The sequence below is a fragment of the Bufo gargarizans genome, chromosome 11, assembly GCF_014858855.1.
Source record: "Bufo gargarizans isolate SCDJY-AF-19 chromosome 11, ASM1485885v1, whole genome shotgun sequence".
NCBI classification, from domain to species: Eukaryota; Metazoa; Chordata; class Amphibia; order Anura; family Bufonidae; genus Bufo; species Bufo gargarizans.
In genome coordinates, this window is record NC_058090.1 from 46,077,985 (window position 1) to 46,104,744 (window position 26,760).

The 26,760-nt window shown below is 45.3% G+C and overlaps 2 protein-coding genes across 2 annotated transcripts in view; both read left to right on the forward strand.

The window, feature by feature from the left end:
* The window catches only part of LOC122921461 (spectrin beta chain, erythrocytic-like), a 114,834-nt gene extending 98,511 nt beyond the window's left edge, over positions 1 to 16,323 (forward strand). The window contains 5 exon segments of the mRNA XM_044271439.1: positions 1,078 to 1,147; positions 5,403 to 5,671; positions 7,616 to 7,789; positions 10,386 to 10,428; positions 14,895 to 16,323. Of these exon segments, the coding sequence (XP_044127374.1) occupies positions 1,078 to 1,147; positions 5,403 to 5,671; positions 7,616 to 7,789; positions 10,386 to 10,428; positions 14,895 to 15,056 (718 nt within the window). The 3' untranslated portion in view covers positions 15,057 to 16,323.
* An 8,903-nt stretch (positions 16,324 to 25,226) lies between these two features.
* The window catches only part of EIF2AK4 (eukaryotic translation initiation factor 2 alpha kinase 4), a 111,160-nt gene continuing 109,626 nt past the window's right edge, over positions 25,227 to 26,760 (forward strand). The window contains 1 exon segment of the mRNA XM_044271659.1: positions 25,227 to 25,480. Within this exon segment, the coding sequence (XP_044127594.1) occupies positions 25,280 to 25,480 (201 nt within the window). The 5' untranslated portion in view covers positions 25,227 to 25,279.

Below are 26,760 nucleotides of genomic sequence, written 5' to 3' on the forward strand. Positions count from 1 at the left end.
TTGGCACATAACTGACAGGAACAGAGCCCATCAGATCACATTGACTATGATAGGGTCCATTCGGGAGAATGTTTCCTGCATTCAGGACTTTTCTCTCCACTATTTTTAACGAACTCTGTGATGGAAGCCCAAAATGAAGCCTCCAAATTAATCATGTGCAATAGTGAGGCCAAAGAGTGACAAAACAGCTGGCTTTCTGAGATCAGGACAGACAGGAGCAGGGGATTTCATGAATAAATGTGTTCAAAAGTTTATGGTAACATAACAAAAGTTGTATTCTTCTTCCATAGGTCAAAAGAACCTAGCTGTCATTGTTACTAACCATTTATGTGTCCGAAAGGGACAGTTACATAAATTAAAGGGGTTGTCCAAGTTATTTTTATTAATGACCTATCCTCAAGATAGGTCATCAATATCAGATCGGCGGGGGGGCTGACAACTCATCAGCTGGTTGAAGAGAAGGCGCGCGTCATGCCAGTGCTGCTTTCTCTTCATTGTTTACCTTCTTGGCGTTGCAACAGCAGAGGTGATCAGGTGTAATTACCAGAGGCTTGTTTAATTGAAATGAATGGGACGGCCTCTTGTAGCAGATCCGGATGCTAGTCACATTATTTCCTACGAGGGATGTTCAATAAGTTATCTACCCTTGCATGTTCTGCCAGTGTTAGATAGCTGAGCTTGTCTGTGCAGGTTGAGACATGTCTTGACATGCGACACACACAGTAGTAGTTCAGTCTGATGAAAGCACTGGAAGTGACAGGATGGCAAGTGCAGTACAGTGCGGGTCTACAAAGAAAGTGAGCTCGTGTGTGAAGTCACTATTAGGCAACTGGAAGAGCCCGATTTCTAAATCTAGCTAGTAGCATTTATTATTCTGATGCCCATGAACATGTCTTGCTCAGCTATGCTGGAAGTGTCAGGTAGCTGGACCTACAGCGATCAGCTGATTGCCAGGCCACATTCAATTTCAATGCTTTTTGTTATGGGTACAGATGGATTGAATGCAAATGAACAAATGATTTACAATGTTAACGACTATAAAGGAAATGAACGCATTTCATATGATTGTATTCCCAGTGTTCAACCAAAAGAAGAGAGAGAGTATTTACAGCCAGCCTCTAGCCAAGCAGAGGAGGAACCAGAAGAGGTAAGCTCTTCCACCTTCAGACTAAATGCTGGTTCACATTTCACAATTTTGTGTACAAAACTATCAATTAAAGGGGTTGTCTGCTTTCCTGTATTGATGACCCATCCTCAAGATCCCGCCAATCAGCTGTTTGAAGATAATGCAGCCCCCCTGCTGTGTTCTTCTCAATTGTGAGGGCTCTTTCTCACAGTAGAATGCAGTTAGAGCAGCATTCTTCATCTTGTTTTAAAGCCAAGAATCTAGTTGTGAGCTAGCCTAAATTAGAGCAGACTGAAGTGACAGCTACATCTACTGTACTCGCTGCTCTCATTTTGGCGTATGCGGAGGAAGAGAGAAGTGGGGCTGGAGGTGGACAAACAGACAGCATGCAGGGAGAGGAGGAGGCTCACAGATTTCCTCCTGTCCATGTATTTGTTTAGATCATCCTAGGGAAAGGGGGTGACACTAAGGCCCCTTTCACACGGGCGAGAATTCCACGCGGGTGCAATGCGTGAGGTGAACGCATTGCACCAGGACTGAATCCAGTCCCATTCACTTCAATGGTGCTGTGTACATGAGCAGTGATTTTCACTCATCACTTGTGCGTTGCGTGAAAATCACATGGAAGTGAACGGGGCTGCATGAAAATCGCAAGCATCCGTAAGCAAGTGCGGATGCGGTGCGATTTTCACGCATGGTTGCTAGGAGGCGATCGGGATGGGGACCCGATCTTTATTTTCTCTTATAACATGGTTTGAAGGGAAAATAATAGCATTCTTAATACAGAATGATTAGTAAATTGTCCATTGAGGGGTTAAAAATAATAAACTAATTTAACTCACCCCATCCACTTGGTCGCGTAGCGGATCTCCTCTTCTTTCTACTTTCTTCAGGACCTGGCTAAAGGACCTTTGATGACCATGGTGATGGATCATGTGATGAGCGCAGTGACATCATCAAAGGTCCTTTAGCCAGGTCCTGACATTACCCCCCCCCCCCCCCCCATATCAATCGGTGAACATGAGGAATGAAAAGATGACCACTCTCTCATCTAATCACTCCTCCAAGTCAAATTACGGTAGCTGTTTATCACGCGGCACCTAAGGCTAGTTGTTTTTAAACTAGCGGCAAGGAACCACTAGCCTAGGCAACTTTCACACTGGCGTTTTGGCTTTCCGTTTGTGAGATAGAAACATAGAAACATAGAATGTGTCGGCAGATAAGAACCATTTGGCCCATCTAGTCTGCCCAATATATCTGAATCCTATGAATAGCCCCGGCCCTATCTTATATGAAGGATGGCCTTATGCCTATCCCATGCATGCTTAAACTCCTTCACTGTATTTGCAGCTACCACTTCTGCAGGAAGGCTATTCCATGCATCCACTACCCTCTCAGTAAAGTAATACTTCCTTATATTACTTTTAAACCTTTGCCCCTCTAATTTAAAACTGTGTCCTCTTGTGGTAGTTTTTCTTCTTTTAAATATGCTCTCCTCCTTTACCGAGTTGATTCCCTTTATGTATTTAAAAGTTTCTATCATATCCCCTCGGTCTCTTCTTTCTTCCAAGCTATACATATTAAGGTCTTTTAACCTTTCCTGGTAAGTTTTATCCTGCAATCCATGGACCAGTTTAGTAGCTCTTCTCTGAACTCTCTCTAGAGTATCTATATCCTTCTGGAGATATGGCCTCCAGTACTGCGCACAATACTCCAAGTGAGGTCTCACCAGTGTTCTGTACAGCGGCATAAGCACTTCACTCTTTCTACTGCTTATACCTCTCCCTATACATCCAAGCATTCTGCTTGCATTTCGTGCTGCTTTATTACATTGTCTTCCCACCTTTAAGTCTTCTGAAATAATTACTCCTAAATCCCTTTCCTCAGATACTGAGGTCAGGACTGTGTCGAATATTCTATATTCTGCCCTTGGGTTTTTACGCCCCAGGTGCATTATCTTGCACTTATCCACATTAAATTTCAGTTGCCAGAGTTCTGACCATTCTTCTAGTTTTCCTAAATCCTTTTCCATTTGGCGTTTCCCTCCAGGAACATCAACCCTGTTACATATCTTTGTGTCATCAGCAAAAAGACAAACCTTACCATCGAGGCCTTTTGCAATATCACTTATGAAGATCCGTTCAGGGCTCTCCCAGGCGGTCCAAAATGGATCAGTTTTACCCTAATGCATTCTGAATGGAAAAGGATCCGCTCAGAATGCATCAGTTTGCCTCCGTTCAGTCTCCTTTCCACTTTGGAGGCGGACACCAAAACGCTGCTTGCAGCGTTTTGGTGTCCATCTGATGAAACTGAGCCAAATGTATCCGTTCTGACACACAATGTAAGTCAACGCGGACGGATCCGTTTTCTATGACACAATCTGGCACAATAGAAAACTGATCCGTCCTCCATTGACTTTCAACGGTGTTGAAGATGGATCCGCCTTGGCTATGTTACAGATAATACAAACGGATCCGTTCTGAACAGATGCAGACGGTTGTATTATCTAAACTGATCCGTCTGTGCAGATCCATGACTGATCCGCACCAAACGTGAGTGGTTTCACAGATAAAAAGTCAAAAAATAACTTTTCTGTCGTATATTGTTTTATTATTAAAAAGAAAATAAAGCTACGCTGCGAACATAATGACCTGTGCTTAATAAATTATTATTGATCACAATAAAAAGTGTGTTTATTTTGGAAGTAGTAGGTAAAATAATTTTGACCCACGGAATAGAGTTATCATGTTGTTACCACACAGTGAGCACTGATAGCCCAAAAAGCAATGCTGAAATTGCTGTTGTATTTAATTACATTCTGTTATTTCCCAAAAATGGTTCCTATAAAAACTGCTGACTTAAAACTTAAGATCTCATATAGCTGAACTGAAGAAATAAAACAGAAAAGTTATTTTGGGGGGCCAGAGGGGCCATGTTACTGGTCCGTAAGGCTAAAATGAGTTACGTCACTGAGAGATTAAAATGCACTTAACACACCAGAGTTATGCACCAGCTATATTTTTTAAGACATAAATTCAAAATCTAAAAAAACCTTTTCGGAAGGGTTTTCCATCTTCGGGGGCCTTTTGGGCAAACCGGACCTGCGGAGGGAAGCATACTTAGCTGCTCCCCACCGCTGGGTTCCAGCTCCATGGCTCCCTCACTGCTGCTGCAGTTCTTTGGTCCTCGTGTTTCAACATCCGGTTTGTTGGCGGCTACAGCTGATGGCTGGTTACAGTGGTGCTGCGTCCCCCTTGTATCATGTCAATGACCAGAATGGGGAACCCTGATTCCTTGTTTCTCCCACACGCAAGTACATGCTTAGGAGGAGACTGGAATGGAGCTGTGTTGAAGCACGAGTCCTGCTGCTCCCATAAGCATAAATGGAGTGACGGGGACATGCTCGACCACTGCCCCATTTAAACAACTTGGGGTCCATTCACACGTCCGTAAGTGTTCTGCGGATCCGCAAATTGCGTATTCGCAAAACACGGACACTGGCAATGTGCATTCCGCAATTTGCGGACCGCACATCGCCGGCACTATAATAGAAAATGCCTAATCTTGTCCGCAATTGCGGACAAGAATAGGACATGTTCTATTTTTTGGCGGAAACGAAAGCATGGATTTTTTTACATGGATTTCTGGCTGGCCGCATCTAAAAGATTTTGGCCAGAACATGGCTCTCCCTTCTCCCTTGTACATTGCACAGAGCAGATCTTCAGTAGATGCAACACTGACTGAAGGAACCATATGAAGAGGACCCTTGGTCGCTGTACTGAGGGGGGGGGGGGGGGGCATGTACTGGCTGCTACACTGTGTAAATAATAGAGACATTTACCTTATCTTTTCAAAAGCCTGGTATTTTCAGGTCACTTCCCAGAATCTTTTTGTGTATTAGGCCTCATGCACACGACTGTATGTATTTTGTGGTCTGCAAAAGAAGGATCCGCAAAAAAACACGGATGACGTCCATATGCATTGCGTATTTTGCAGAACCGAACAGCTAGTTAAAGCAGCCCTATCCTTGTCCGTAATGCGGACAATAATAGGACATGTTCTATTATTTTGCAGAACGCGGACACACGGAAATGGAATGCACATGGAGTAACTTCAGTTTTTTTTGTTTGTTTTTTGCAGACCCATTTAAATGAATGGTTCCGTATACGGTCTGCAAAAAAAATAAAAAAAAGGGAAAGAAAGTACGTTCAAGTGCATGAGCCCTTCGATTAAATGATTCTGCAAGGACTGTCTCATTCAAATTTTTATGTTATAGGTAAAAGAGGTGATAAAACATGAACTGCCGAGCAAACAGATTATAGAAGAGACACAAGTGACATTAGAAGAGTGGAAATCCACAAAAGATGAGCAAGAAAGCGTATTTACAGGGCAGACAGATTACAGCGTATTACACCCAACGGTGATCGTAACAGAAGAGGTCACCACTCTTCCAGCAGATCTGTCCAGTTCTGTCAGTATCGAAATGCAAGGATACTTACTCAGGAAGCACGACCTGGAAGGACCACTCAAGAAGGCACAAAACAGGTAGAGCACCCTTTCATAATATAGTTAAGGGGACAGTAAAGTACACCATCTTAATGGATGCAGTTATGGATTTATGGCTGGGTCAGGGTCTGTATGCACAGAAGTTATTATATTTTATCTTCTTTTATGAGGCTCATCCTCAATGGTGTACAATACTATAGGATTGCCGCACGCTTGACACTGGAGCAAGACAATCATTTGTACAGTCTTCCATGTCCACGTGTTAATTCTGTATTCATCGATCCATTATCTAGCTAAGGGATCAGCAACCTCTGGCATTCCAGGTGAAACTACAACTCCCAGAGTGCTCCATTCACTACTATGGGAGTTAGAAGAACAGCCGAGCAAGTTTGCAAGCTGGGAGTTGTAGTTATACAGTAGTTGGAGTGCCGAAAAGTGATGATCCCTGATCTAGCTGATTCTTGAAAATAACTGAATGTCCTGAGAAGATGATGGCGCCACTGTCTCAGTCCCGAAACGTTGGCTTTCAATCGGACCCACGGTGTTCTCCACAAATCCAATATAAAGTTTCCGACAGCACTTGCATCCGGTCTAAATACGTATCAACGTCAATGCAAATTGCATCATCACAATGTTTTAGCTCATATAGACAGTTGAACCCCGATGTGATTTGTACAGCTGTACACCAGATACAAGTGCTGTCGGAAAATTCTAGAATAGGTGGGCTCGGTGATCGCTTGTAGAATAGGTGGGCTCGGTGATGACTTGTAGAATAGGTGGGCTCGGTGATGGCTTGTAGAATAGGTGGGCTAGGTGATGGCTTGTAGAATAGGTGGGCTCGTGATGGCTTGTAGAATAGGTGGGCTCGGTCATGGCTTGTAGAATAGGTGGGCTCGGTGATGGCTTGTAGAATAGGTGGGCTCGGTGATGGCTTGTAGAATAGGTGGGCTCGGTGATGGCTTGTAGAATAGGTGGGCTCGGTGATGGCTTGTAGAATAGGTGGGCTCGGTGATGGCTTGTAGAATAGGTGGGCTCGGTGATGGCTTGTAGAATAGGTGGGCTCGGTGATGGCTTGTAGAATAGGTGGGCTCGGTGATGGCTTGTAGAATAGGTGGGCTCGGTGATGGCTTGTAGAATAGGTGGGCTCGGTGATGGCTTGTAGAATAGGTGGGCTCGGTAATGGCTTGTAGAATAGGTGGGCTCGGTGATGGCTTGTAGAATAGGTGGGCTCGGTGATGCCTTGTAGAATAGGTGGGCTCGGTGATGGCTTGTAGAATAGGTGGGCTCGGTGATGCCTTGTAGAATAGGTGGGCTCGGTGATGGCTTGTAGAATAGGTGGGCTCGTGATGGCTTGTAGAATAGGTGGGCTCGGTCATGGCTTGTAGAATAGGTGGGCTCGGTCATGGCTTGTAGAATAGGTGGGCTCGGTGATGGCTTGTAGAATAGGTGGGCTCGGTGATGGCTTGTAGAATAGGTGGGCTCGGTGATGGCTTGTAGAATAGGTGGGCTCGGTGATGGCTTGTAGAATAGGTGGGCTCGGTGATGGCTTGTAGAATAGGTGGGCTCGGTGATGGCTTGTAGAATAGGTGGGCTCGGTGATGGCTTGTAGAATAGGTGGGCTCGGTGATGGCTTGTAGAATAGGTGGGCTCGGTGATGGCTTGTAGAATAGGTGGGCTCGGTAATGGCTTGTAGAATAGGTGGGCTCGGTGATGGCTTGTAGAATAGGTGGGCTCGGTGATGCCTTGTAGAATAGGTGGGCTCGGTGATGGCTTGTAGAATAGGTGGGCTCGGTGATGCCTTGTAGAATAGGTGGGCTCGGTGATCGCTTGGAGAATAGGTGGGCTCGGTGATCGCTTGGAGAATAGGTGGGCTCGGTGATCGCTTGGAGAATAGGTGGGCTCGGTGATCGCTATACTCCTATGAAATCATGAAAGTAGAACTAACAAATAAAAACATTTTCATGGCATCTTTCTTTTCTGCAGGTCCTGGAACAATGTCTTCTGTGTGCTAAAGGATAATGACTTAATTTTTTACAAAGATCTCAAGAGTTTTTCCCTGAATGAAACTTTACAAGGTGAAGAACCACTTTTCCTGGGCAGTGCGGCTTGTGAAGTAGTGGCGGACTATAAGAAGAAAAAACATGTTTTCAGACTAAGGTAAACTAGTCAACTGAAGTTTAGTTCTTGCAATGGAGGATTAGATGTAAAGCTGGGTAACTACCACCATAGGTGATAAAAGACCACGACTACTTGCAATACTGTTATGCCAGACATTAGATATATATGCCTATACTGCAACCTAGCTGATATCTGGTGGGTTGGTCTAGTTTACTGTACATCTGGTGATATACCTAGATTTAGCAAAATCATTTTATACTGTACCACACAAGAGCCATGTAATGATGCTACAGATGAGGAACTAGGGGACCATACATACACATGGGTAAAGAACTGGTAACAAGACCGAAAACAAAGTCGATGTAAATGGTACTTACTCAAAATGGGTTAAAATCTGCAACGGGGTACCACAAGGATCCAGGATTGAACTGTGAACTTAAAGTGGCCCTGGAAATAACCTAAAAGTGAGTCAATGTTGTAGGCAGGTCCAAAATGATAGAAGGTGGGGAAATACAAGTGTATAGGGCCAACATAAGTTGGCAGAGCCTGCAATACTGTAGTGCAGGACAAAATACCGCTCCAGCAGAACCATAAACCACAGTGCAGCACAAATACACTGCACAGAATTCAACTGTATCACAATCCTGAGGACAGCAAAAGAGTTGAATTCAAGAGGGCACCTGTGGCCATTGGTCAGGTGTATAAGTACCTGATACTCATACATTAATTAATGCTGAGAGCATCAGATCATTATGTACCTGACCAGTGAACATGAGGAGGGCTTGTGTGGCCCCCGGGCATCACCCACTGGGAAATTTCCCTGTAGGATCTATGGCCAGTCCGTCCCCCTGCAAGCATCTATGTTAGGGTACTTTCACACTTGCGGCAGGACGGATCCGACAGGCTGTTCACCCTGTCGGATTCGTCCTTCCGCTATTTTGCCGTGCCACCGGACCGCTCCTTATAACATGGTTATAAGGGAAAATAATAGCATTCTTAATACAGAATGCAAAGTAAAATAGTGATGGAGGGGTTAAAAAAATAATAATAATTAACTCACCGAGTCCACTTGATCGCGTAGTTGCGGATCTCTGTCTTCTTCTGTAATGTTGAGCTGCCGGCTAAGGACCTGTGGTGACGTCACATCACATGATCCAATCTCATGGTCCCTCACCATGGTGATGAACCATGTGATTGGACCATAGTGACGTCACCACAGGTCTTTTGCCAGGTCCTGAAGATAGAACAGAGACCGGCAGCTATGGAGCAGGTAAGTAAACTTTTATTTAAATTTTATTTTTTTAACCCCTCCATCCCTAATTTACTTTGCATTCTGTATTAAGAATGCTATTATTTTCCCTTATAACCATGTTATAAGAAAAAATAATAAAATCTACACAACACCTAACCCAAACCTGAACTTCAGTGATGAAGTCCGGGTTTGGGTCTGGGTACCAAACGTGCCGATTTTTCTCACGCGCGTGCAAAACGCATTAAAACGCTTTGCACTCGCGCGGAAAAATCGGGCCCTCACACGCCACGCTCATGTGAAAGAGGCCTAACAGTTAGCATTGTTAGCATCTGATGGGCAGAAATATATAACTAAGCAAGTTTTAGGCAACAAAAATCTATTTCCTCATTTCCCTGGTTCTCTTCTGGCCCTTTGTTTACCTCCAATAAAAACAATTTCTGCCCCTCCCCCTGCTCTGCAAAGGGAGTGAATACAAGAGCTGCCCTGAGTGACATGTCTGCCTGCTGGGAGACTCTGCAGCATGTTGTATGTGTAGGACTACAAGTCCCAGCTGTATAATGACACTGCTAAGGGAGTGGATACAAGAGCTGCCCTGAGTGACATGTCTGCCTGCTGGGAGACTCTGCAGCATGTTGTATGTGTAGGACTACAAGTCCCAGCTGTATAATGACACTGCTAAGGGAGTGGATACAAGAGCTGCCCTGAGTGACATGTCTGCCTGCTGGGAGACTCTGCAGCATGTTGTATGTGTAGGACTACAAGTCCTAGCTGTACAATGACACTGCTAAGGGAGTGAATACAAGAGCTGCCCTGAGTGACATGTCTGCCTGCTGGGATACTCTGCAGCATGTTGTATTTGTATGACTACAAGTCCTAGCTGTACAATTACACTGCTGATACACACAGGATCTTCCCCCTAACTGTTCTTGTGCAATGCTCTGCAGAACTCCTCTAGTCTGTCAGCTCCTGTGCCCAGCATTTGTATCTTCACTGCCTGAAGCTACTCAGTAAAGCCTTTAGCCCTGAGTCTGTGCAGTTGAAGGGGTTAATGTTTTTCCTCAAGAATCCAGGGAGAGAGCAATAAGCAGCAGCCAGCAGTGCAGGGGGGTGTGGCCAGCACAGTGACGTCTGGTGTACAGACACAGATCTGCTCTCTCAGGCTTGTGCAGGAAACATCATCAGAGCAGGGAGAGAAGCTGACATCACAGGTCATGTGACCCTCAGTAAAATCTGAGAAAGCAGCAACTAGAGATAAAGTAAGTGAATTGTAAAGTCCTTTCATTTGCCTAGTTAGAAACATACAAAGAACAAATTTATAATTTTAGGATTCTGAGCAGGCAGATGAGTACATAAAATGAATTAAAAGGTGTTTTTATTTTGCAGGCTGAATGATGGCAATGAGTGGCTCTTGCAAGGAAAAGATGAGGTATGTAGAATGCATTAAAGTGTATCTGGCATGTGTTAACCGGAGGAGCACCAGGAGCACTCACTAAGTAACACCCTGAACCATAGTCTGGAAAGTCTAACACTGCCTTTATATTCTTATAAAGGCGACCCAGCTTAAAGGGGTTCTACAGGCTTTTTAATATTGATGACCTATCCTCAGGATAGGTCATCAATATTAGATCTGTGGGATCTGACACCCGGCACCTCCGCCTATCAGCTGTATCCATAGACGGCGTGCGCATGTGCTGTCTCCCTTCTTTCTTCCTGTCCGCTTCTGCTGTTCCATAGACATACAGTGGAGAGCAGGAAGACAGAAGGGAGACAGCATGTGTGCACTGCGAGCGCCGTCTCTCCATACAGCTGATCGGCGGGGGTGCCTGTTGTCTGACCCCCCCCCACAGATCTGATTTTGATGACCTATCCGCAGGATAGTGTTGTGGTAAAATAGGTAATCAATATTAAAAAGTGTGTACAACTCCTTTAAAGGAATAATTTAAAAAAAAGCAAGAAATATAGATGCCATCACTGGCAGTCTGCAACATGATCCTGGCACAAACAGTCTGGTAGTAATCTTGTGGAGAACAAGGGTTAATCTGCTAATCGGCTCCATCTTGGGCTGGAGAGAGTGAGGGGGCAGCAGGGCATAGACAACAGGGAAGGTCTTCCCCTTCTTTTTGTCCTACTGCAGACAGGACACAGAAGGGAGGCTCCTGCTCCAACCACCTGTCTTACAGCTTGTCACAGTACTGCATAGATGGACATGGCTGATCTCCTGGGACACATAAAGAAGATTTATTAATTTTTTTTTCTTTCTCGGTTTTAACTGTAATATAAGACAAAATAGGACCAAAGGAAAGGATGACATGAAGAGACAAAGGCGTGGGATATTTTGTTTGTGCATTTTCTGTGTTTAGTGCTTTCCCCTAGAAGCATTGCACAGGGCACCACACCACATGTGCACGAGGATTAATAGGGTATTGCTATATTGTAAATTGGTGGCATTGCCTGTGTCAGATTGGGGTTCCTTGGGCCCACCAGTGGAAATTATTCAACCCATATATCAATAAAGTCTATTAAGTTTTGATTAACCCCTTAGTGACCGCCCATATGCCTCTTTACGGTGGTCACTAAGGGGCCTTAGGCTGGGCTGCCGCTTTTTTACGGCAGCCCAGTCTAAGTGCTGCACGGGTCCCCCATGCAGCGGGGACCTGGCTCTCACATGAGAGCCGCGGCCCTGCTCTAACAGCCCAAACTGGCAGGAGTGCTGATCCGGGCTGTTTAACACTTTACATGACGCGGGAAATGGCGCCCGCCCCATGTAAAATGCTGACAGAGGGAGCGGATTCCCTGTCTCCCATCGGCACCGCGGGGTGCCGATGTGTGTGAAGGCTGCATTGGGTCTGATGTAGGCGAAAGACCAGCCTTGAGTAATTTCCAGCAGGCAGCGACTCTCTGGCGCAGCCTGCTGGTCAATGTCAGAATAGCATTGCCATTAAAATGCAATGCACTATAGCAGGAATGCTTAACCTGCGGCCCCTTTGCTGTTGTAAAACTACAACTCCCACGATGCCCTTCTGCAGGATGATAGCTGTAGGCTGTCAGGGAATGATGGGAGTTGTAGTTTTGCAACAGCTTGAGGGCCGCAGGTTGAGCATGCCTGCACTATAGGGATAGTGCATTGCATTTTAAAAGCGATCAAAAAGCTGTCTGTTATAGTCCCCTTGTGGGACTATTAAGTGGTAAAAAAGAAACTCATACGAAATACTGATACAAAAAAATTACGCATTTTTTTTTCCATTGAAAATACGCTTTTTAATGAAAAAAAATTTAAAAAAATAAATCTTCCCTCATATATTTGGTATTTCCACGTCCGCAACAACCCGGACAACATAAATATCATGTAAATTATCCCCTACGGTGAACGCCGTAAAAAAAAAGACAGAATTGTTCATTTATTCTTAGTTGCCCCCAAAAAACTTTATAACAAGCGATCAAAAAGCACCATTTACTCCAAAATGATACCAATGAAAAATACAAGTCATCCCCCAAAAATCAAGCCCTCACACAACCCTTGGGAAGTGGCAATGCAGGGGTTTTATTGCAAAACAGTAATTGTATTGGTATCACTGTAATTGTACTGACCCAGAGAATAAAGATATTATGTTATTTATACCTAAAAATGAACGCCGTAAAATTTATAACGTAAAAACGCAGTGGCAGTATTGCTGTTTTTTTCCCATCTCCCTCCCAGAAAGAGCTAATAAAAGTTAATCAGAAAGTTATGTGTACCCAAAAATGGTGCCATTAAAAACTACACCTTGTCCCGCTAAAAACAAGTCCTCATAAAGCTATATAGACGGAAAAATAAAAAAGTTATAGCTCTTGGAACGCGACAATGATAAAAGGAAGAAAAACGCTTGGTCAGTGTAAAGGGGGAATATTAATCAGTAATTAACATTCATAAATAGGAGGGGCTGTCTATTGATGACTCCGCCTATTTATACCTTTATATAATAATAATACAATACTTTGCCTTACGATAATCACTAAGCTAGCTGCATGCGCCTTACTAAACTAACTATCGCTAATAACCACACACACAGATAGTTACAAATAAAACATAGTATTTATTAATACCAACAATACACTATGCACGCAATACACTAACAATACAGTACTATAAATACAACACTACACGGTTCCCAAATTCCACCCACAAACTAACTATACAATACACTCACACAAATATTAGCAGCCCACCCCCCTGGCTACTTACTGTCCCTATGGGGTACGACGAGGGTTAATGGTGGCGCTGCAGGGGTGAATGCAGGCCACAGATACGGTAATGCAAGGGTAAATACCCTGCAAGTGATAGGGGGTACAGAGAGGGGGTGTGTATGGGCAGGTTGTGGGTAGGTAGTGTATAGGGGTAAGGTACAGTGGGGGTGACAGCAATGCAAGGGTTAATACCCTGCAAGTGATAGAGGGGGTGATTATGGGTAGGTTGTGGGTAAGTGGGTAGGGGTATCAGGGATAGTTGGAGGATGATAATTAAGGGTTAATCAGGGGGAAATCGGTGGGATAGTGGTAGGGGATCAGGGGTTTAAGGGGGGAAATCATTGGTGGGATAGCGGTAGAAGGGTTAATAAGGGGGGATACTTAGTGCTTAGTTGCTCGTTCGTCTAGGGGGTGCTCGTTGTCCAGGGGGATCCTCTTCAGGGGGGCGGCTCGGCTTTTGTCCCTCAGTGCAGGGGCTGCCGGATATTTATGTCTGGCGGCCGCACCGCCCACACCTCACTGCGCAAGCCCGTGCGTCCCCGAACGAGCGCATCGGGGCCGCGCCATATGCTAACAGGCGGGAGAAGCCTTCGATCTCCCGCCTATAGCATTTAGTGGTAATCGCGCTGCTGGAATGCGCATAATAGGAGGGGAGGCTTCTCCCTTCCTTCTATCATGCATAATAATCTCCAGCAGCGCTGGAGATAATTACAACAAAGGACTCAGATTCTGTTGAATCTGAGTTCTTTGTAGACCTCAGGATGACCGGACCTTAGTCCGGTCATTCTGATGCAATGAACCAGATTGCATCAGTGTGAATGCTTGGGGCACATTCACACCGATGCACCTGGTTTCAGGTATAGGGGGATATATATATATTATAAGGAGGCACAGATACATATATTATATATATTATAAGGGGCACAGAAGGGGGCACAGCTATATATATATATATATATATATACTAAGGGGGCACAGATATATAAAAGGGGGAACAAGGGACTTATACGGGGGCACATATTTCCCACAGGGGCCACCATGAGCCCCTGTGGGCCACTAAGGGCAGATGTGCGCAGATGCTGGGCACATCTGCGCACCTCATCCCCTGATATGGCAGTCAATGTATGCATATATACCATACATGCACGCACGCATGGATATATATATGCATACGTCTCAACCCTTCCTCAACAGTCAGGAAGGCCCAAAACAAGCTGGTCACTAAGGGGTTAAAAAAAACAGACCCTACTGGCAGGGAACTGGCTCTAAAGGCATCTCCAAATGTTCTTTTTTTTCTCCTGGACCTTTGGGGCCCAGTATGGGACCAGAGTCTGGGCCCACCGGAGAATCCTTTGGTACTCTGGTTGGCCAGTCTGACCCTCGGCATATCACTAGGATATACCCTCATTTTATGATGGGTGGGATTATGACCTCTTGGACCCCCATCAATCCTGAGAATAAGTGGGCCATAGAGCTGATTTAGCCTGGTGTGCAGGGGGCTGCAGCCGTCACCATTAATATGAATGAAGCTGTGCTTTAGTCCCTGGTGATGTGCCATCACTTTAAGAGATGAAAATATCCCTTTTGAAGCTCATGTTTGAAATTAATGGTAACTGCTTAACTTTTATTAGATTTGATATTTACCTTTTTCATTTCTGCATATTTTAGGCTGATCGTCAAACCTGGATTAACGTTCTCAGGGCATCAATTGCTGAGACATCCGATCAAAAACCAAAGTCTAAAAGTCTGCCTCTTCCTTCCACATCTGGCACAGAGGGCAAATCAGAGAAAAAGGAAAAAAGATTCAGTCTCTTCCCATCCAAAAAATAGTATTTAAGGAACCCAAACTATGTACTGACTAATTTCTAACAAGAAACCGTCTGAGCACTACAGTTCCTGGGAAGAGGTCCGCTCGTACCCGCATCTGTGACCTCCTGAAGACACACCATATCCTATGGATCCACATCTACATACAGCAGAAGCCCCCACATTTTGGACCAAACCAATAGCACATCATTTACTAGAAAGCACACATTAATGCCACTAGTAAATTGATTGATTGGTTCAGTCCATGGTGGAGTATAGACGAGCACCATTATCAATACAGGCAGTTAAACAAATGGTCCCCCTGTTAATACTTTACAAGAATATATATTTTCTCATCTTGTCTGCAGTATGAAATAGCTTTTCTTAGTTTGCATGTCTCTCACAGAAGCTTTGCTCAAATGTTATTTTCTTGGTCATGACATTTTGCCACCAAATGAATGTTACTTGATTTGGCCAGCAGGTGGAGCTCTTGCATGGGGGGTGTACTGGATCCTGTAGCAGCCTTTGCTGTCTGGTTCACCTGCAGTTACCCCTGAGCAGTCCATACTGGACTATATTGGATGAAATATTGCTATTTAATCTATTGGAGGAAAGATTAGGCTCAGGAAGTCACTGCACTTAGGTCAGTAGTAGCCATATTCCAATCAGGTTTGCTAACAACCAATCATGGCCACATTCTTTGTATTTATTGCTACCTGTCATAGTGACGTTAAGTGGAGATTTATTAGTCACTTCTAAATACCACTATTTATTAGTTACTCCTAACTCCACTCAAACCCAACAAAAAATTGAGTTAACCTCAATATCGCATTCCTCATCTGCCACAGTTGAAAGGTTCCAGGAAGCTGAGATATGGATAGATGTTTGACAAGGTTTCGGGCAGTCGTAGAGATAGCCTGACTGACAAGGTAAACTCTTCAGCGTTAAGGAGTCATTGTATCCTGGGTTAAAGGGGTTGTCTCACTTCAGTAAATGGCATTTATCATGTAGAGAAAGTTAATACAAGGCACTTACTAATGTATTGTGATTGTCCATATTGCCTCCTTTGCTGGCTAGATTCATTTTTCCATCACATTATACTCTGCTCGTTTCCATGGTTGCGACCACCCTGCAATCCAGCTGCAGTGGTCGTGCTTGCGTACTATAGGTAAAAGCGCTGGCCTTTTTGGTGGCTGGGACAGCGGGAGTGCACAGAGGCTGTTTTTTTTTTTTATATAGTGTGCAAGCATGACCACCACTGATGGATTGCAGGGTGGTCATAACCTTGGAATGAGCAGTGTATAATATGATGTAAAAATGAATCCAGCCAGCAAAGAAGGCAATATGGTCAATCACAATACATTAGTAAGTGCCTTGTATTAACTTTCTTGTATTAACTTTCACACCTATCAAACACACCAAAACGCTGCTTGCATGCGGAGCCAAACGGATCCGTCCTGACTTACAATGCCACTTGCTGAAGTGAGACAACCCCTTTAAGGGAAGAAAATCAGTTCATGATCGTGATAATTAGCCATCCAATGTGAGCACCCTATCAAACAACTCCACATATCTCAGCTTCGTAAACTCTTGTAAGGCTACTTTCACACTGGCGTTTCTGGGTCCGCTTGTGAGATCCGTTTCAGGGCTCTCACAAGCGGCCTAAAACGGATCAGTTCAGCCCCAATGCATTAAAAATGGATAACGATCCGCTCAGAATGCATCAGTTTGCCTCCGTTCCGTCTCCATTCCGCTTTGGAGGTGGACACTTTGGTGTCCGCCTGACCATGCGGAGCCAAACCGATCCGTCCTGACTTACAATGTAAGGCAATGGGGACAGATCCGTTTTCACTGACACAATATGCTGCAATTAAAAACGGATCCGTCCCCTATTGGCTATCAATAGAAGTCAAGACCGATCCGTTTTTTTTTTTTTTTAAAGAATAATGCAAACGGATCCGTTCTGAACGGATACAAGCGTTTGCATTATCGGTGCGGATCCGTCTGTGCAGATACAAGATGTATCCACACCGAACGCAGGTGTGAAAGTAGCCTAAGAAATGAGGTTGGAAGGGCTATAACTGAAGTATCACCTAAATATTCAAGTTTTGAATGGAGCTAAGGCCCTTTTTGAGGATCGAGCCATTAATCAGAAATAAACGTTCCTACAAACGCTTATTCCCGACAATTTCCACATGTAAAGTCTCAGCCAGTCTCTCGACAAACGCTTCTTAGGGTGTTCCAATAGTTTATGCAGAACATAAAGTCTTTGTTTGTCGGCAGCACAACATCCTGTGTAAACAAATAATGAATTTCAGTGGGGATGAATGATCGTATTAGTGATCATTTATCCGTAGTGTAAACGGGCCCTTTGTATTTAAACAGAAGCTCTTCCTGATTTAGTTGTAGGCGTCTCTGCATTACTTGAACTGTGTCATGACCAAACTGTACAACATAACCTGACATTTATTTCCACATCTTGCTCTTTAAAGGCTATATACACCTTCCAGCCAATTTTTTTTATAATGGCATTTTACTCATTTTGGGCTCAAGATAATTTTTAGCATTTGGTCTTTATTAACAACATTAAACCGTTTTGTCGCTAAGGCTACTTTCACACCAGCGTTTTTGCTGGATCCGTAATGGATCAGCAAAAACACTTCCGTCATGATAATACAACCGTCTGCATCCGTTATGAACGGATCCGGTTGTATTATCTTTAACATAGCCAAGACAGATCCGTCCTTGAAATCCATTGTAAGTCAATTGGGGACGGATCCGTCTTGCTCTTGCTCCGCACCACATCGCGGACAGAAAAACACTGCTTGCAGCGTTATTCTGTCTGCGATGGGGACACAACCAAAGGGAGCGGAATGCATTCTGGTGCTTTCCATTTCGTTTAGTTCAGTTTTGTCCCCATGGACCAAAAAAATGGGGACAAAACTGAAGCGTTTTCCCCGCTATTGAGATCCTATGACGGATCTCAATAGCGGAAATGGGAAGTGCGGATGTGAAAGTAGCCAACTGTTTGTGTAGCTGTGTGAATTGTACTTTCACTTTGTGCCGGTAATCTAATAACCCTTATCTCTAAATTACTAAAAGGTCATAGACACTTAAGTAAGATAAAAATTGAGCTACAATGAGTGTCTATAATGTCAGAGAGCAAAGATAAAGATCCGTCAACTGAGCTTCCTGATGGGAAACAGTAAAAATACAGAGCCTGCTACTAAAGAATCTCAAGGCTGTACAGAGAAAGGGGCTCAATATTTTGAATAAAGAACAATTGCAAAAATGATTTTTACCTCAAAATGAGTACAATGCAATACAAATTACCCCAAAGGTGTACATAGCCTTTAAGCATCTAGAAATATACGCCCTGACTTTTGTATTTGCTTAAGATTTACTTTTGAATGTCTTCACTGGGTACAGTTTGCAGCATACAGTCGCTTATACCAGGCAACATATGTGTTAAAGTAACTAAAGTTATTGACATTTCACATAATATGACAATTCTGTTGCAGCTTTCCACAGGTCCCTGCATTCTGGTGGTCCTCTGTTATACCTCCTGGAAATGTATGACTGGTTTGACAGCTGTATGTTCCCATTCCTCTTGTCAATATGTTGTGGCCCTACACACACTGTCAGCACTGACTGAGCAGAGGCAGACTGTGTTTAGGGATATGCCCCATTGACAAGAGTTATGATAACAACCTATTGTCAATTTCTTAATAAAATTTCAAGAGGAATAACAGAAGAACAACACAACAGAGAGCACTAAGAAAATATGCTCCAGAATTATTATTTCATGGGGAACACAACTAGTTACTAAACCAGAAATGTCAGAAGTGCTAACAGGTCCTTTTTGGTCAGAAGTGGTAGAATATTCTACAAATATGGAGGAAACTCCTGATACCATTGAATACCCTCTCAGTCCATCTTTGCTCATGGCCGAGTCCCGTCGGTAGGATGACACACTATGGTGTAGATCAGGGGTGCACAACCTTTTCTGGTTGGGGGCCACATTGTCAACCTGAAACAATTCCAAGGGCCGAAAATGATCTTTAAAGGGGTATTACCAAGTGAAATACTATATTTATGGCATATTGAACATACAGTATATATTCTAAATGTCTAGTTACACTTCTAGTACTCCCATCTAATGGGACAATACATGAAAGATTCATGTGAGCAGCCACAAGATAAAGACATACATGTCTGCTATCAGATGGCTGGGGGCCGCAAAGAATGGTATTTAGGGCCGCAGGTTGTGCACCCCTGGTGTAGATGATTCATGCATTCTTCCTTGCAGAGCTATAGCCTGTACACGAGCCTATATTTTAGGGTGCCAGTATAAGACCTGCAGCTTATATTTACATTTTCAGTACAATCGCCTTGTTTCTACTACTGATCACAAAGTGGTGCTAATGATGTCAAAGGGCTTTACATGTTCAGATGGGTAAAAAAATATTGTTTTTTTCCACATTTTCTAGTTTGTTTATTAAAAATTGTGAATCACAAATAAAGTTTCGAAGGCTAAAGATTACAATCTGTGCATTATGTCATTTTTTTATTATGGTGAAAACCATTTTGCATGAGTGATTGGAAAGGAGTTGCCACCAGCAGCAACTTTATTTTTTACATAGGATTTTTTGTGCTCACTTGTAAAATCATTTTATTGCCAAGTTCATTGGGAGACGCAAAAGACCATGGGGTATAGCTTCTGCCACTAGGAGGCGACTAAGCTGTAAAAAGAAAGTGTTAGCTCCTCTTCTCAGCTATACCCATCCTGCAGGCACTGAGCTTCTCAGTTTCTATTAAAGCAGTAGAAGCGGCCATGAGAAGCCAACAGAATAGACAGAAACATACAGCTGGAACTGGAGATGGCTCAGAATGAAGGACAAGTGGGACCCATGAACAAGGACCAGCAAATGAACTGGGTGGGTGCTGTGTCCCCCAAATGAACTCGGCATGAAAAGGATTTTACAGGTGACCACAAAAAAATTCTTATTTTCTTGCTCATATCATTGGGGAACACAGAAGACTATGGGACGTTCCCAAGCAGTACCGAGGAGGAGGACAAAAGACCAGAACCCAACTATATAACACTGGCTGTACAATCCGGTGTAACGTTACATTACCCTACTTCGTGAGATTTCCCTACCTCCTAACTTCCTGTCGCACCGGAAATGACGTGTGGAGGCGTTCCTTAGTTTTGACGATCTGCGCATGCGCAAAAGGACAGTTTAGGGAAAATCTCACTGTGGAGTTAAGCAGCACACCGGGACACTGCACATGCGCCGGAGAGCCGAAGTAGGGAAATATTACGGCCCATTGCGCAAGCGCGGTTAACTCCTGAAAATCCATCCGATCTCCGCACCTGCGCAGTGTGGGGGTAGGGAAAAATTACGTCCAAGTGCGCAAGCGCAGAGGGTAGTATAAATATCCATTTCGCAAGCGCTGCTAATCCTTTGCTGGAGCTATTCTCATATAGCCAGGAGACAGAAAGAAGGCCAGCCTGAGAAGAGTGGAGACGACCATGTATCGGCAAGGGCAAGCCAAGGATGAGCCCTGACCAACTGAGCTAGACCATCAAAAAACCACAGAATCTCTGGACAGATTGCAGAGCACGTCAGATAAAAGGTAGCAGGAAAGGTACTGAAAACGATCAACATGAAGATGCAGCAACCCCCAGGAAAAAAAAAAGAGTCTACTGAAGATATAGGAGAGGGGGAACCTAGTAGGGGACCTAGTATGGGACTGGAGTAGTCTGGAGGAAACAGATAACAAGTGGACCACCACCATTGGAGGGACACCAATGGAATCATTGTCTGTGTCACCATAAAAGGAGTGAGCAGAAGACAAAACAGAAGAGCTCTGTGTGTGCTGTCAGACTGGATAAGGCTACTTTCACATCTGCGGCATGGATTCCAGAAGGCTGTTCCCACAGAGATCAGTCTACTGCCAGAAGCAACCGGAATGCCCGCCAGATCAATTAACTATAATAGGGTCTGGTGGAGATCCGGCCGCAATATGTCAAATATACAGAGAATCAGCCGGACAGAAACAGCAGCGGTTTGTGTCTGGCCGAAATACTGAATGCTATCCGTTTTTTTGCGGATCAGTTTTTTTGCGGATCCGCAAAAAAAACGGATAGCATTCAGTATTTTTGCGGACAGCATACGGCCGTCTGAATGAGCCCTAATTTTATTATTTCATGTCAATAAATTTGCCGATGTTGTGACCCACACAGTGAGTGCCAGTCGCTCTTTTGCATTTTCCATTTTTCCTTGACTGATTGGGTGATCAGTCTTTGACTAGAGCACCTTTACCACACTGAGAAAAGTGGTGAGCTATCCACATTAATCTAATGCGATAATTAGGTGCACATATGAACGAAGTAGGCACAACAGAACTGTCCAATGTGAAGGCTTCTCAGATAGGACACCTAGTGATAGTGCAGCTGACAATACAGGGAGTCCACAGGGACGGACTGGCCATAGATCCTACAGGAAAACTTTTCGGTGGGCCGATGCCCAGGGGCCCGCCTGAGCTGTCCTCACTGCCACCAGCCAGGTAGGTAACAATCTGATGCTCCCTTCCTGAATTCAACTGCATTGCCATCCTAAGGCAACTGGAGTAGGAGTACAGAACATGGCAGCTGCTGCTGGCTACAACAGAATGGCATTTTTCGATGCACTGTGGTATTTGGTTCTGCAGGGGCAGTATTTTGTGCTACGATATTGCTGGTTGTCCCTGCCTACCTGTGTTGACCCCGTCTTTGAGTTTTTCCAGAGCTTTAAGAGTAAGGGGCCATGGTAAAGCAAGGAGGGAGTTGGGAGGGGAGAATATGTCACTGTATGGCGAGACCAGGGCAATTGACCCCTCCGAAGTCTTCTGCCCCAAAATCAGCCAGGTCATTTTCTTCAGCATGATTGGTGAGGAAGTCTACGCTGGAATAAAGGGACCTTGAGGAGAGCTGACCCCTTTGCTGGTGGGTTACAGCAGATTTGGTGATCTGCCTACTTGCCTTCTGGAGGTAGGGAACGAGCAGGAGGCTTTCTGACCCGCTGGTCTACCTCCTTGTCCATGGGGTAACAGGAAGTTTATGCCTCATGTATGCTGTGGGGATTCGCTCTGGTAGTTAGGACTAGCGGATGCAGTATAGAGGCAAAGTACACAGTTCTTGAATCAAACAGCGGTGTTTATTCACACATTGGTGTAGAACAAAATGCAGATAAGCTGCATCACAAAACGCAGGTGGTTTGGTGTTTGTTCACACACAAGGAAAGTCCATAAACAATAAAAGTCACCTTTTCTCCTGGGTGTTAATTCACACCCTGTTAGCCGTTCAGCCTCATCAAGTCCATAGGCGGCCTGTTTGCCATTAGAGGGGCCTGAGCCCTCCAGCCCGGCTCAAACCTCAAATCCCAGCACAGCTGTCAGACTCCTGAGCTCCCCTGTCAGAGGGAGGTAAATCCACTCACCTGTCAGCGCTGACTGTTTTTTATGCCTGGCAAAACCCGGCCTGGAACATGGGAAGTAATCACCCACCCAGCACTTTGACTACTCCCAGTAAGAGCCGTCCTGGATCAGCTATTACAGCCATACTAAGTATCAAGGTGTCAAACAGCAACTGCTGCTGACACATAAAAACCGGCTCTTACTCCACCAAGGCCAGGAACCTCGGTGACAGGTACCTATCATCAACGATGATTCCTTGTACCTTCTTACAATGGCAAGATTTTTTTTTATAAAAATTAAAAAGATAGCAGACCTTCAGACAGGCATGTCTACCTCTTATGGACACCAAGCTGAAACTGATTAGCTCAGTGCCTGCAGGAGGGGTATAGCTGAGAGGAGGAGCTAACACTTTCATTTAACCGCTTGGTGTCGCCTCCTAGTGGCAGCGGCTATGCCCATGGTCCTCATCAATAGCTGATTAGCCAGGGATCCGACACCCCCGCCGATCAGCTGGACAACCCCTTTAAGAAAAAAAATCACTGTATAACATCTGTGAGAAAAACATTGTGGAGCTCTGTAAAAAACTAAAGTAAAGTCGTTTGTTAGAAGTTTTTTTAAATACTTTAACACTATAGAAGAAAATTATTTTTATGGCCAGAAGACACTCCAAGATGTTAATGAGCCTTAAAAATCTATGTTTAACCTCTTAGGTCAGTTTCAGACAAATGTGTTCAGAATGTCATTCTACTATTAGGAGCGGGCACGGGCGCAGCATCACTCACCTAGCTTCTGCCTGGAGCCAGCCGCCAGTCCAATGCTGCAGCCTGGCTGCTAGGTCTCTTTCTGTGTGTGTATTAGTGTCTATTTGAACCTCTCCCTGCAACACTGCAAGGGTTAATTCCTTCTTCTTTTTTTTGCTCTGTGTCCAGCTATTCCATAATGAGCTCATCAGCTCTCCTATATATTTTCTAGGCTGTTTGTTCCACCCCTTGCCCGGGCAATAGATTCCTTTTGATTTCACTTTCTTGCTAGGTAATTTGTCTGTCTGTGTATAGACTTCTGCTTGTTTCCTGGATCATCTCTGCCGCCTGACGTGACCCGTGCCTTTTCACCATACTGACCCTGAGCTGCCTGCCCTGACCTCTGGACTGTTTCTAGGATTCGCATATAGTCGGCCAGCCCTGACCTCTGCCTGATTCCTGACTACGATTATTGCCGGATCCCTTGGTGCTTGGCTCCGGTGTCTCTGACCCCCTAGTGGGTCAGCAGTCCACCACACCAGGACTATTCTAAGAGATAGTGGTCTGGTGGCTCTCCTGCAGTAAAGGCCAGATCCCCATATAGGGTTTAAAGGGTGAAAACCGGGGCACTGGCAGGATAACGTCCTCAGGACTAGCCCAAAGTCAAACCTGTTGGTTGGCACAGTGGGTCCACACTCTCTGCCTGTAAGGCTACTTTCACACTCGCGTTTGGTGCGGATCCGTCATGGATCTGCACAGACAGATCCGTTTAGATAATACAACCGTCTGCATCAGTTCAGAACGGATCCGTTTGTATTATCTGTAACATAGCCAAGACAGATCCGTCTTGAACACTATTGAAAGTCAATGGGGGACGGATCAGTTTTCTATTGTGCCAGATTGTGTCATAGAAAACGAAACCGTCCCCATTGACTTACATTGTGTGTCAGAACGGATCCGTTTAGCTCAGTTTCATCAGACGGACACAGAAAACGCTGCAGGCCGCGTTTTGGTGTCCCCCTTCAGAGCGGAATGGAGGTGAACTGATGCATTCTGAGCGGATCCTTTTCCATTCAGAATGCATTAGGGCAAAACTGATCCGTTTTGGACCGCTTGTGAGAGCCCTGAACGGATCTCAGAAACGGAAAGCCAAAACGCCAGTGTGAAAGCAGCCTAACAAAGAACTCCTGGGGGAATATACAACATATATGGCTTCAATGTCAAATTTTAAAATGTCAAAGACATTCATGAACTCGTGTTCAGTGTGTGAGGAATTTACAGAGGAGCTATAACCTCTCCTGACATGTCTATATAGTAACTACTTCCATTCCCCATGTAATAACAATCCTGGAGCATCTATTTTTATGACTCTATGCTGTGCCATTCCGCTCTTATTCCTTCTAGAAGTTAATGAATGAATTGCCTGAGGTCTGAAAAAAGAAAGTCCAGATGGGTGTTACCAGTTAGGGGCGTGTCCCTGCACAGTCTGACACTGGCATCACTGATTGGATAGTGTCATACTGTGCAGGGACACCCCCCCTACTGGTAACACCCAGCTGGACCTTTATTACAGACTGCTGGCAATTCAGTCATAACTTCTAGCAGGACTAATAAAGGAATGGCACAGCATAAGAATAGATGCTCCAGAGGTGTTATTACATGGGGGATGAAAGGAGTTACTAAAACAGACATGTCAGGGGAGGTGACAGCTTTATGGACCTGTCATACAACACTAAGCAATAAGTAACAGAATTTGTGCAAAAATTTACAAGTTGTCTAGTAACTGATTCATTCAAACAAGTATCTTTTCACAATTATCGCACTATTATGAGGATACGTTCACTTTAAAACGATGCCAGTTCCAAATATGGCGGATGCAGGCTCCTTCCCTAATAACTAGGCCCACGTCATCCACTTCCAGGTACACTTCCCCAAACAAACATGGCGGAAATGCGTTCATGAACTTGTGGGCCGTCCCCTCCGGGGTGTTGTGGGTTGGTCGCTGAGCTGTCCCTGAGATGAGGAACGCGATGTGTCCGGTGTAGCATGGCAGGCATCCGGGGAAATGCCGAACTTCCCGCCGAACACTCCTCCTCGGGGAGCCTGCTCGGTCCCGGAGAGCAGTGGCGCCCCCTGCAGGCAGACCCCATGGAGACACACTCGCATAGGCAGGAGAACGAGCTGCAGGTCCTGGAGGCCATCTATGGGAAGGACTTTACTGACCTGCGGAAAAGTTCTGCCTGGAAGGTAGAGAGTGAGACGTGTGCATTGTGACATATGAAGGGTGCGCTGTCAGGGGAAAGGGGCAGGTGTGCCAGTTGGTTATGCAGATGCAGTGTGCACACGTTGGTCGGTAGCAGGGACAAGTGCATGTATTGGTCGCAGATGCGCGCGTCGGTCACTTGGTCGCCGATGCGCGCGTCGGTCACTTGGTCGCCGATGCGCGCGTCGGTCACTTGGTCGCCGATGCGCGCGTCGGTCACTTGGTCGCCGATGCGCGCGTCGGTCACTTGGTCGCCGATGCGCGCGTCGGTCACTTGGTCGCCGATGTACACGTTAAACTGTCGGAGAAGCACCGGTCAGTTGGTCGCAGGTGTGTGCATCTGTCGCTGGGGGCCCAGTGCAGGCGCCGGTCTGTCGCTGGGGGCCCCCCGGTGCAGGCGCCGGTCTGTCGCTGGGGGCCCCCCGGTGCAGGCGCCGGTCTGTCGCTGGGGGCCCCCCGGTGCAGGCGCCGGTCTGTCGCTGGGGGCCCCCCGGTGCAGGCGCCGGTCTGTCGCTGGGGGCCCCCCGGTGCAGGCGCCGGTCTGTCGCTGGGGGCCCCCCGGTGCAGGCGCCGGTCTGTCGCTGGGGGCCCCCCGGTGCAGGCGCCGGTCTGTCGCTGGGGGCGGTATATTGGCCAATCACAAGGACAGGTCCTGCAGATATTATTTATCAAACTAGAGCAGGACAGAGCTGAAACATTGCCCATAGTAACCAATCAGATTGCAGCTCTCATCTCTTCATGCACAGGGTATAAACTGAAAGAAGCGACCTGATTGGTTGCCATGGGTGACTGCTCCACTATTTCATGTGCACAGTTCTAATAAGTGTCCATTTTGTATAAAATGTCGCGCAAATGCTGATAAATGTCCGCATTGCTGCAGATAATAGTAGAACAAGCTCTGTGTCCTGTGTAACATGAGCATCGCTTCCTTCACTCACCTCGACTCTGAGGGGAATATTACAAGTTGTAACGGTATTGGCCGTGCGCCATCTTGACAGGAATGGACGTGTGTGAATGGTCATATATCGGGGCTCGTCCTTCAGAGGTGAAGGGTGACCACTACGTGTAGTGTCCGGTCAGTATGGTGGGTGTATGAGCGTTTCTGTCAGGGCAACATGGTGACTGAAAGTCTGGTATGGCGCTATGCAGTAAGAACCAGAGTAAACCATTAAGAGGCTGGTCACATCTTGTTTTTGCTGTATGTTATACAGAAAAATGTATAGAAACGTATGGCTTAATGTACGCACAGACGTAGTTCAGAAGT